Consider the following 12,885-nt stretch of genomic DNA (forward strand, 5'->3'; position numbering starts at 1 on the left):
CAAGAGTCTAATAGTAACACCTTTTTTCAAACACAGACGGAAATGTGTGTTTTCCCTTTGGTCTATGTAAACTCCTTTTTTATAATTTCAACCAGCAGCATATACTATATTTTCTGATCTTAAAAAGTGGCGCTTAGAATTTCTCTTAAAATTCCTTGCAACTTACAGCTTGTTTTTACACTGATCTCTAAAGTATTATCAGTTATTTTAGATGAGAAATTTGTTGGAATGTTAAGCTACTAACAGGAACTTGGTTGCTGTATGGTTGGAAGAACTAGTTTCAGATTTCTAAGAGTCTCTAAGAAGAGATTCTCGGAAACCATGATTGACCCTGAAAGGTATTTCAAAGTATCATAACTCTAAAATATAATCAAATAATACATAATTTAAAATCTGAACTGATACATAACCTGAAGGTTAAAGCTAAATTCATAGGGAAAACTTTATTTAGTCAAAGATACTCTTTGATAATAAACTTAGTTTTCTAACCTGACAGTCAATCAGGTACTGAATTCTAGCGGTGTGCCTAAAAGTATTGTGTAAGGTGTCTTATTTCAGACTTATAATTATATACATTGGAGTATGTTTTACAGGCATCTGTGTAGTCTAATATAAGGATAAGAGTATGATCTGTTCATTACGAGGCTTTTGCACTGTACCTGTATTTTAAGCGTGAGGTTATAAGGGCCAGAACTATTGTGGCAGTTTGAGAAGAGGACTGGATATTAACTAAAGGATGAAGGTAGAAAAGCACACAGTCCTGGACCTCCCTATCTTACTAGTATGGTGTCTGCTCTAACATACGGCCTGTAATAGACTTCCAGGACAAATTCAATTCAACAAGACTCTCCAGAAACTTACAACAGTTGGGGAGATAGGAAACACATATAACAAAACCATTAAGTAGCGACACACAGCATTGCATTAAGTAAAGATAGGTGGTGCTGAAAATATAGGCTGCAGAAGTTAAGAGAATCAGGAGATCAGTGTGGTTAAGGTAGCTGGAGAACATTTCATGAGGAGACAATCTATAAGTTAATTTGGGGAAGAAGGGAATTTGGGAAGAGCAATAAGAATGTGTAATGGGAATGAGGGAGACAGGATATTATGATATTGAGAAACAGAAGGGATAGTATTCTGTCTGCGACAGTGTTTATTTAGGGGATTAGCTAGAAATGGTGTTGGACAGGTAGGAGAGCACAGATTATGGAAGACTTTAAAAATCTCTGTAGTCCTTGAACTCCATATAGACATTTCTATCTTGTACACCATCGTAGCTCTAGTACTCACCATAGTGAATGGTACATAGTAGATGTTCAATTACATTCTATTGAATGGATTCAACGCATAGATGAAAACACTTTGCAATGTTGGGGCTTTATCCGGAGATCAGCGGAAATTCCCTGGCGGTTTTAGACTACGAAGATGTCAGAGTATAAATAGTGTTTTAGGAAAACTATTCTCAGGGCAATAGGCAGAATGACGAGAAGGAGGTGGAGGCTGGATGTAGGGAGAGAAGCTAGGCTACTCATGTACTCAGCCTTTGGGTGAGAAGGGTTAATAGTGAACTGAGGATAGCAGGAAAGAAGAGTTATTTTGAGACTGAACCAACTGGATTGTGATTTACTGGCAAATTTCTCACCTAGAAGACAGGGACAAAGATGCTGTCAAGATGGATAAGTGAGTTAAATTTTGTAGTTGGCAGTTGCATTTGAGAACTTCTATTCTCGTTACTTCTCTCTTCTAGTATTTCCTTCTCCACATGATCGTTTGGTTGGGCATTCTTTGATGATGCTCAATTATCCACCAATTCATTACTTTTCTAGAGCTATTATGTTCACCCGTTCTTTGAATACTTCTCGGTTGCCGGACGTATTATACGAAGTCTATCGTATCAGGATAGATTTGGGAAGTGCCTACACAGGAAATAACTGGAATATCTGCTGCGAGAGTGTACAGAGGAACAGTTGCCAGAGAAGGGAGTGTGAATTCCTGAAACTAGGAATTCTTCCACCAGTCTTACAGGTTTGAGTGTTCTCAAAGCTTAGAATCCCACCTCTTCAGTTTATAGCTTGTGGATCTGGTGGTGGTGGTTAGGTTGCTTACTACCGCCAAGCTCTATCATTGAGGTTTATCTCAGAACAGTAGGGGACTTAGTGTTTTTCTCGTTTTTTGTTTTTCACCCTGGCATATAGGAAACGTGTATTGGTTTGGAGCGTTCTCCCTACTCTCCAACCCAGCCCAGCCCTGACGCTTCAGGGTAGAAACCATGAATCAAATGTGTCTACTGACCTTAGTTGAGGGCCTGCTGACCTCAGATGCCAAGGGGGCTCAGCCCTTCTCTGCAGGGCTTACCTCTAAGGTCGCTGAAGAAAAGTCCCGCCCCGCCCACCCAGACGACTTTGAAGGAGCTCCTTGGTCGCTAATTTGGCATTGACGCCCCCAGCAACCCCCCCCCCCCTCCCGTGAACTGCCCAAGGCCTTCTTCCCACTGAGGGCCAAGCCCCCTGGGGCAGTCGTGGCCTAACCCTCCGGTCAAGGGCATCGCTTAGGAGAGGGAGCAGAACAGCTCGGTCCCACTTTCTTTCTCTGGGACCAAAGCAGAAGGCTGGAAAGTCACTAATAATAGCAACAATATTATTACTAATTATTTTAAATTAAGAAGTCCAGCCGGGGAGAGGGAAGACGCAGACCCTTACTGCACGCCCCCACCTCGTCCGGGGACAAAAGCCCCGCCCGGCGCCGCAGCCGCTGGACCGGGTGGGCCCGGCCGGGGCGGGGGAGGCGGGGGAGGCCGGGAGGCCGGGAGGCGGGGGAGGCCGGAGCGGCGGGCCCCGCCCAGCTCGGGCCGCTGGCTGTCAGCGTTGCCGCGCCCGGCGGCGGGTCCCCGCGATCGCCGCGTCCCCGCCCGCCCGCCTGCCGCGCTGCGCCCAGCGGGCGGCCAGGTGTCCTGCGGGCGGCGTCCCCGCGTTGCCAGCCGCCTCCCCACGGCGGGCGGCGGGCGAGGGCGCGCTGGTGTGCGTCTCGAGGATATTTTCCTCCCCACGCCCTGCCGGGCTCTCTCCTCTGCCCTCCCTGCTTCGGCTCCTGCCGCCTGAACCATGTCCGCAAGGGGTGAGTGGGGACCAGGTGGGCACTGTCTCCCGACCCCGCGCCAGGCCCGGCGGGGCAGGGCGCGGACCGGGGCGGGCCGGGCAGGTGCGGAAGGGCGAGGGGGCTGCGGGAGCCGCGCCGGCCCCGACCCGGCCTGAAACTTTGGCAGCGGATCCGTGGGCTCTGGGTGGCTGGGGGCGGGGGGGGGGGGGGGGGGGAGGGAAGCCCTCGCCCTTGACCTTGATCCCCGGATGCGGGCAAAGCCTGAGGGCCGAGGTCGGTGCCTGGCTCACCTGTACAAGCTGTAAGGCGGGGCTGGGAGGGCGTGGGGGATGGGCTTCCCGTTGCCCGTCCTGCTGGGGAGCCGCCTGAAGGGCTGTCCAGGAGAGAGGAAGAGGTATTTTTTTCCTCCTTTCTTGTTACCATTTTGCAGCTCGGTTATGGAAGGAATCCAGGGTTTGATGCAGTATGATTTAAAGCTGCAGTGCTTATACCCCATTAAAAAAAAAAAAAAAAAGTAAATTCCCTACCTGTACTTCTCTTAGCATTAATCTTCGTCCGCCACCCATTTTCTTTCGGGGGTGAAACAATCACTGCAGGTAAAACTGGGTGAAAGTAAAAAAAAAAAAAAAAAAAAAAAAAAAAATCCAAATCGCTTTCCAGGCAGGAGCGAAGGGAATGTATTTCTTGCCATCTGGAGCCAGTGGTGATGCTGGGGAGAGTGGGTTAGTCATAGCTCAGTGGCTGCTACTATGAGTGAAATATTAAAGAGATCAAGTCATTGTGCACTTTGCCAGCAATTAAAATGAAGGGACTTGGTTGTTTTGCCATAAGCGTTTAAGGAAAATATTGATTATCTTCAGATAGCGTATTTGCAAAGCAATGAGTTCCGCCCCTTTTGATGCCCTAAAGCTTATAAGAGGAATTGCAGAGTTGCTTTTGTGTCTTTTTCTTTCCTTTTCAACTCTGAAGGGTTCACCCTGCTTGTGGAGGGGGACAGTTTAGGAATTCAGTAACATCTGTTGGATAATTTAGTGTTGCTTTTGAGGGTTCATTCTGGGGCATGTAATGAATAGACTAATTTCTAACGCTTCAATTCCTTTTTAAGGAGACTGGTCTTTGTTGATCTGGCAGTAAGGTTGGTTGGTTCCATACCTGGTGGTAATGACAGAATTTACATCTGTAAATACTGGGCTACCGAGGTGACAGGAGGCCCTGAGATACTACCTGCTTAATGATTTGTGATTAAAGGAAAAAAAGAGGGTGGAACCGATATGATTATTAGGGGGCTGGGTGTGTATATGGGATGTTTCAAGTGACTCCAACTGTACAATCTCTGAACTGTGTTCTAACACTGAGGCTTTTGGTCCTGATCTCTGTCTTCGGTACCACAAGGAACATGTGAGGAATATCTCTCGTAGGTGTAAAGCTCTCTGTGGTCAGAGTCCACTTCTGATCCAGCTTTATATCATCCAAACCCCTTAGTATAGTAGGTGCCACGTGACTACCGGGAACCTGCTACATTCTAGGGACCGTGAAGTTCATTAAGTACCGCCCCCCCCCACCCCCCACCCCAAACACACATTTGTGTCTGGCCCTTCTATTTCAGGATCTCTGTGCTTTATCTGAGGATATGAATGAGGATGGCCCCAGGGATTCAGAGGGCTAGAGCCCTGGGTTGGGCTCAAATATTTCTCAATGTTTCTCAAATATTTCTTCTTGAACCTGGTTTCAAGCAGGATGATTTGTAGTCGTAGACATGTCACTCAGTTGTCTTGTTTCCTTTTCAAACTATGTTGGTAATTTTGTATTTAACAGTTTACAGGCTGGGGCGCCCAGGTGGCTCAGCTGGTTGAGCGTCCGACTGCCGCTCAGGTCATGATTTCATGGCTTGTGAGTTCGAGCTCCACATGGGGCTCACTGCTGTCAGCGAAGAGCCTGCACCAGAGCCTCTGTCCCCGCCCCCCCATCACCCTTCCCCACTCTTGCTCTCAAAAATAAATCAACATTTCAAAACAAAACAAAAAAGAAAACAGTTTAAAGTCTTAAGAATACTGCAGGGGCAAAACCGCATGATAATTAATATCAGTTATTGCATTCTTACCATGTGCCAAATACTTTGCATGTATTAAATCATGTAAGCTTCATAATAACAAGATCAAGTCGATACTGTTATTACCTCCCCATTTCACAGATGAAGGAACTGAGGTTTTGAAAGAGTCTGTAACTTGCCTGAGCCCAAACAGTTGGTAAGTGGCGGATCCTGATTTCCAGTCCAGGTCTGCCTGACTTCTGATCACATCGCTTTGTTTTACTGCCTTTTCATTATTAGTCCTTTGAATGTTATAGTAAACATCCCAGTCATTGATTTGCCAAGAGAGAAAATGCCCTGTACTTGAGAGTTAAAGGAAATGGCCTTTGTAAGTAACTTGGAACTCCCAGTGCATCTGGAAACATTGTCACGGGGCATTTGGTAATGACGAAGTGACGGAGACAAGGCCACTTGATCCTTGCCCTTGTTAACTTGCTGTTCCCATTCTGTTTCCTCCTACTTCAGTTGTGAAGACCAGAACTTCTTACATATTACCAATAACTGAGGACTTTTCTAATGTTTTTATGAAACACTTTTGTTTTTGTGAATTTCTAAAACAACAACAGCAACAACAAAACCAATTCTAAGTGATTAGCAAAGTACCTAGTAGAGTACTTTGAATTGAGCCGGTGTGGAAAAATGTCTGTTTGCCATTTAGTTTTTACAAAAGATGTCAAAACTGTGAGCTTTGCTATGGTTTTCTAATTCAGTATCTAGTTTCACCTGTACTCCTGAAAGGCGCGCTAAAGCTTCAGGGTCAGAAGGTTAATGTCTCTATTTAAATACCTAATTTATAAATAGGAAGGTCATTAGATATTTGGAAAGATAAATTTCATTAATCTAAGAAATGATCTGCTTATGGCTAATATCTAGGCTTGTAGGTTATGGTAGGGGTAGGAATATTTTTTAAACATTGAAAACTGTTGCATTTCATTAAAAAAGCGAATTTATTAAAAAATTTTAGGGAGAAAATTACCATTATTTAATTCATCTGGTCTTTAAGATATAAACGGAGTCCTAGGGGCACCTGGGTGGCTCATCAGTTAAGCGTCAGACTCGGTTTCAGCTCAGGTCATGATCTCCTGGTTCCTGAGATCAAGCCCTCCGTCCGGCTCTGTGCTGACAGCGTGGAGCCTGTTTGGGATTATTTCTCTCCTTCTCTCTCTGCCTGCTCCCTGTTCATGTTCTATCTCTCTCACAATACATAAACTTAAGCAAAAAAAGATATAAACAGAGTCCTAAAATTTAATTCACTTTTCAAACTCACAATAAAAAGTATTCTTTAATTCCATGATACAGCAAGTTAAGACATTCCCATCTTGTAGTCTTTTAGAATATTTTCATCAAAGATTTTTAATTTGGTGTTGTATTTTTACTACTACAGGCCAAAATGGAGCTGCCATATCTTTGATTTTTGGATTGCCGACTAGAGGAAATTATAACACTTAGCGTAGAATTTCCAAAACTGGGGAGAATAGTCTAGGCAATCACTTAAAAATGTTGTTTCCCAGGATTCATTCCAGATCTAATGGCTCAAAAACTCTGAAGGCAGAGCACCCAGATCCATGTATGTGAAAAGCTCCTCAGGTAATTCTAAAAACCATTACAATACAACAGGATCATAGGAATCACCTGGAATACTTAACCATGATATGAAGGCTCTTTTTCAGATCTCCTGGGTCAGAATGTTCAGGGCCCGGCCTGGGAATCTGAATGGTTCATAAGCCCCCAGTTAATTTTTATGTGTAGGCAGATTTGGCAGCTATTAGAGCTTGTTTCCTCTAAGTCAGGGTTCTGTATTATCCAGCAAGTTTTGAAAAAAACTGCTTATGAATTATGAAAGTAATATATTAGGATTCACTAGTGACATATTAATATCGTCAAAATACCTTCTATTAGCAAATTAATGGATATACTAAATGTTTAAGTTATAAAGTAATATAAACTCAAACAGAAATATATAAGGTTAAAAATGAAAATTACCTATTTTTACTCTCTTCCTACCAAATCCTCAGAATTAAGCGTGGCAAGCATTACATACTGTGCATACTGTCTGGAAGTTTCTCTCTAATTAGATTTGGTTAAATATAATAAATATTAAATACGTAGTATGTACAAGACACATGGCAGTGTAACATAAGAGATCACTCATGAACCCACTAGCTTTTCAGAAGCTTGAGTCTTGAAAAAAAAGGTGCAGGTATGTGTGGATAGAGTCCATTGCACTGGGCAGGGAAATACCTCAACCTATGTGTGCTGTAGAAATGTTAGATCATCATCTTCGTTTTCAGAACTTCCATAAAACTGGAAGAAATATGAATGTCCATCCATTGGGGAATGAGTGACTAAGTTATGGTACATTCATACCATGGACTATTTTGCAACTATTAGAAAGAATGAGTTAGATCCATAATGTGTTTGGTCTGGAGGGATGGTCATGATACATTGTCAAATGAAAAAGGGTAAGTTTTAGAATAAAGTGTATATAATACAGAATCCCAGTTTTGTAAACTGAGGAAAATCCATATGTGTGCAAATGTGTGGGCTCTGTGGGCATAGAGAATATCATAGAACAGTATACACCAAGGTTACTGCAAAGGCAAGGGTGAGGAGAGGAGACAGCTGAACTTTCTATGAATATATCTTTGTGTTGTTTGCTAGCAGGTAGACATAGCTTTAATAGACTGAGAGAAAAATCCAGTAAAGAAAAAATGTATTGGGGCACTTGGGTAGCTCAGATGGTTAAGCGTTGACTCTCGGTCTTTGGCTCAGGTCATGATCTCACGGTTCATGAGATTGAGCCCCACAGCGGGCTCTGCACTGACAGCATGGAGCCTGCTTGGGATTCTCTCTCCCTTTCTCTCTGCCCCTCCCCTGTTCATGCATGCTCTCTCTCTCTCTCTCTCTCTCTTCTTTGTCTCAAAATAAATAAACATTTTTAAAAAGTTTTAAAAAATGCATAGTGCCTCCCCATTTGTTCATTTATTTAAGTCAGGGACATAGGTTTTTATTCAATCATTCAACACAATTTATTGAACACCTGTTATGTACCAGCAATTGGTGAAAATAGGACCCAGTATATACCCTCAGGGAGCTCACAGTTTTGTGGAAGAAACAAATACATACATTCTTTTTTTTTTTTTTTAATTTATTTATTTTTGAGACAGAGAGAGACAGAGCATGAATGGGGGAGGGCCAGAGAGACGGAGACACAGAATCCGAAACAGACTCCAGGCTCCAAGCTGTCAGCACAGAGCCCGACGCGGGGCTTGAACTCACGGACCGCAAGATCATGACCTGAGCCGAAGTCGGCCGCTCAACCGACTGAGCCACCCAGGCGCCCCTACATACATTCTTATAATAGGATATACTGAGTGCAGAGGGAAAGAGGGATAACATGAAATATGTAGAGAGAGTCTTATGGTGATACAGAAGTGGCCCTGAACGCAGCTGTTGGGGTAACGACCATGGGATCTTGAAAAAAAAAGGGGGGGGATTGTTTTCTTGGAGAATGAGTTGGATTCTTGGATGAGCCAGCTGACAGAAGATGGGATTGAGGAATGGGTTTTTTAGGGAAAGGGGCACAGAAAAGAAGCTGTACAATGTGTGTTGACCTGGAAAGCATATTGGTGCCGGACCGCATGCTTGCCAGGGAAAGGAGAGCCAAATCTGAGCTGAGTCAGGAGGTGCAGAGGGCACTTTGGGGAAAGGCCGACGATGCAGGGAATTTTGCGTACAAGGAGCTGTAGTTCTAGACAGCACAGTGGAAGCTTGTGGGTGGTGGGAGATGGGCAGCCAGAGGGAAGAAGCACAAGGCAGAGAGAGATTAGAAGGGAGAGGAAATGAGCAGGGACGAGGGCTCTTCATAATTTCCAGGAGGCGGACCGCAGGAATGAGGGAGACGGTTGGGCAAGATTGGCCTCAAGTGTCCCCACTTTGGCATTAGGGACTTCGGTTGCAGACCGTGCTGAGTCCTGGGCAGCACCTGCTGAAGGCAGCGGGCGGTGAGGGCTGTTGTCAGCTTTCTAAGGTAGCAGCAAAGCCCTGTGCTGGACAATGGTTCTTCTGCAGGGGTGGGGTGCAGAGGGACTATGAGAATCAGAGCTACACTCGTTTTTGCTGACTTCTTCGGCTTCCATGCTTACGGTGGGGTTTACAGTGGGGCTCAGCAAACTTGCATCTGTTAATTGATGAAGGGGCCACTTCCATTTTTTCTGCTTTCTCTCTCTTACTTCTTCCTGGAACTGGATGGCTCTGGCTGTTATACTACCCGTTGCATTACTCAAACTTTATCATTTTCTCTCATGGCGATGCTACACAGATTAACGCATGGAGGGTTCTTATTTCGTGTTCTATGGGGCCCATTTTTCTGGCCTGTATTAGCTACGGTTTTTCTTCTCTTTGAGTTACAGAGCCTCAAGGAGTTTATCCAACTGCAGACAAGTAAGCTATCTGTGAAAGCCAAGTTTAGCCATTAATAACTTTGATGTGAAAAAAAATTCAAAAGAGCAACACATTACACTTCCTGGAAGTCTTTTTTTTTTTTTTTTTTTTTTTGCCTTTAAAATAAATAGGTTGTAATTCAATAGATTTTTTTTTTTTTACCTGAGAGAAATAGTTTTTGACATCAGTATCTTACAAGTGGAAGAATTATGTTTCAGAAGGTTAAATTGTTCCCACATTGTATCTATAAACAACATTACCGTTTTTTAGTTTTGATTCTTCAGGTGGAGAAGTTTGATTTAATCGTATTTCTTTTTTTTTTTTAAGATTTATTCATTTTTGAGAGACAGAGTGTGAGCAGGGGAGGAGCAGAGAGAGAGGGAGACACAGAATCCGAAGCAGGCTCCAGGCTCCGAGCTGTCAGCACAGAGCCTGACACGGGGCTTGAACTCACGAGCTGTGAGATCATGACCTGAGCCTAAGTCGGCTGCTTAACCCACTGAGCCCCCCAGGTGCCCTAAGTTAATCATATTTCTTAGCTTATAGCTCCCTCTTCTCATCAGTTCATCAGACCCTTATCTTATCTCATCTTATCTTATCATCTTAGGCCTCACCTCAGAGGAATGTAAACTGAGTTAGGGGTGTGTGTGTGTGTGTGTGTGTGTGTGTGTGTGTGTGTGTGTGTGTGTGTATAAAGTTATGCACACAGCTGACAGAATAGAATGTGACAAAGTGGCAAAGATTATCATCTAGGAATGATCATACTGATAAACTAATTGTGGCTGCCGATAACAAGGGCACTTTCACTTCAGAAAAGAGGTGGAATTTGAGTTGGACCTTGAAGGATGAGTGGGAATACAGCAGGTGGAATGCGGAGAGATGTGCTTTTCTTTCAGAAGGGACAGTGCAGGGGAGGGGTGGAAGTGCAGGGTGTGTGGGGAGGAAGAAGTCTGGGATATATGAGGGGGCCAAGATTTGCGTGGGGAGAGGAAGAACAGGAAGACAAGGGGAGATGTATGAACCTGGTAAGCCTTTACATCAAAGTCTTTTCCTAAACAGAGAAACACAAAGGCAGAGAAGGGAAGTGGGAGGTCTGTTCTTGGTAAGACTAAGAGTAACTCATCCCTGGTTGTGCAACTGCCCACAATACATATTAGAGATGGTATTTTATTGCCAAATAATGCTGCAGTGAGTTACGTTTCATCCTGACCAGGGTTCTCATGGAGGTAGAAATCTTGCCGAAAGCCTGCTCTTGTGTTTCCTTTCATATGGCAGATTAGGCTCTCTGAGCCTTATCTTTAGCACCAGATCATCCCAGAACTGAGGATGCCGGCACCTGGGAAGGCTGAATACAGAATAGCCAAGCAACATGTTTGACTATAGCAAGAGGAAGGAGTGAGGCCGTCCCCCCAGAGAAGTGTGTGTTCTTAACTTGATCCTATTTTTACATGCACGTTACTAGTTCCCTCAGTTCTAGGGAAGAACAAAACAGCACTAATTAATAGAGACTGTTAAAATGAAAGATGAAATTTTGTAGAATTTATGGTATATTTCCTCTGAGATGGTAAACTGGTCTTTATCTCCTTTTATGGGAGAGAGATTTCTTTTTCATGAGCCTGTAGTTTCGGGTTCTTCTCTATCTTGGTCTATATTAGTATTCACTGATATAAGTAGTACTAATCACTTGATACAGTTTGATATTTTCTTGCTCCGTTCACAAGATGCTGCTTGTTGAGACCTCAAAGGTACTTCACTTGTGGCTGCCATTTTCTGCTTAATCACTGGTTTCCAATGTACTTGGGTAGAGAAAGGGAAAAGGTTGTGAGTGGTTAGCGTTTCACCCTGGTTCAAGTAGCAGTCTCTAGGAATATCATCTACCTGTCCATCCATCTATCCATCCATCCATCCATCTATCCATCCCATAGACATCTATTGAGCCTTCCTAGAGTCCATATTCAAACACATCATTGAAAATCCAGCTGTCTGTACTCATTATATTTTATATTGTCACGAGGAGTTGGCGTGTTGCTTTCCCTATACTGGTATTTGCGATTGTTCTCTCTCAGAATGTGCAGCTTGTGCCAAAAGAACCTGCTTTGTTCAGTTCTCTCAAGGGCTTTTTGAGAAGCATTTTGAAGCTTGGTGGTCTTCTCCTGTAGCCTATCTTGTCCACCCATCTTGGAGACAGCATGGCAAGTCTACATGGGTACCTGTGACTCTACCTATGGAAAGAGCAATCCTCTGTTTCCTGCAGGCTCACCTGAGGCACTCCCATTCTCACCTCTTGTTTTCTCCCATGCAGGGTAGGGTATGCTCTTTGCTGCCTTTGTGAGTGCCTCGTGGTCTAGAGCACAAATGTCATCATTCTGTCACAGACAACAGCCGGAGGCCCAAACCAACCCATGTACAAACTGGAGAAGAAGCTGTTTTAAGGGTTAAAAAGAGAGAGAGACAGAGACAGAGAATGAGGGAGGAAGAGAGAGAAGGAGAAGATATGAGACCGACAGAGGGATTAATGTCGCTCAAACAAGATTATTAAAAATTGAAAATAGATTGGAGTAAAAAAGTGTTTGCTAGTATAAGTTAATTGTTACCTTTGTTCTTTATTGAGAAGGGAATAGAAGCCCATGGAGTTGTAATTTATGTTCGTTATAAAAAGGATGCCACAATTCAGAAAATATATGCTTTCTTTTCTCTTCCACTAAGAACAGAAATGTCAACCATTTATCTGTAAATTTTTTCACAGCAAGCAAGACGACTGTGATGGACAGTAGTTAATCTTTTGATCTTTTGACCTTTCCCACTGATACTCAATCAGATAATGTTCATTGAACCTTTTTCCTAAAGTAGCCAGATTTATTCCAATTCTCATCCATTTCTGCACCAATGATACTAATATATTAATTAATGAAGTATTATAGCAAATATTTATTGAACACTCTGGGGTGAGGATTGTCATGATTTGGAGGTACAAAAATATTAAAGGATGTTAGAATTTGTGATTGAATGAGGCTTGGGCAATTAGGGGCTGATCAACGTATATTGCTCACATTTAAGTATATAGTATATTTTGCATGTACCATATAGGTCATCCAAAGGGGGTATTTCTTTTCTTTTTTTTTTTTAATTAAAAAAAAGTATTTATTCACTGTTTTGAGAGAGAGAGAGCAAGCAGGGGAGGGGCAGAGAGAGACATACACAGAATCTGAAGCAGGCTCCAGGCTCTGAGCTGTCAGCACCGAGCCCAACGCGGGGCT

General features: G+C 43.5%; 1 protein-coding gene across 1 annotated transcript in view; it reads left to right on the forward strand.

The window, feature by feature from the left end:
- Positions 1-2,852: 2,852 nt before the first annotated feature.
- Positions 2,853-12,885, forward strand: part of ABLIM1 (actin binding LIM protein 1) — a 295,000-nt gene continuing 284,967 nt past the window's right edge. Inside the window, exon 1 of the mRNA XM_078434857.2 lies at positions 2,853-3,114. Coding sequence (XP_078290983.1) covers positions 3,102-3,114 — 13 coding nt within the window. The 5' untranslated portion in view covers positions 2,853-3,101. The remainder of the gene's footprint in view (positions 3,115-12,885) is intronic.

Source organism: Panthera onca, chromosome D2, assembly GCF_046562875.1.
Source record: "Panthera onca isolate mPanOnc1 chromosome D2, mPanOnc1 haplotype 2, whole genome shotgun sequence".
Classification (NCBI taxonomy): domain Eukaryota; kingdom Metazoa; phylum Chordata; class Mammalia; order Carnivora; family Felidae; genus Panthera; species Panthera onca.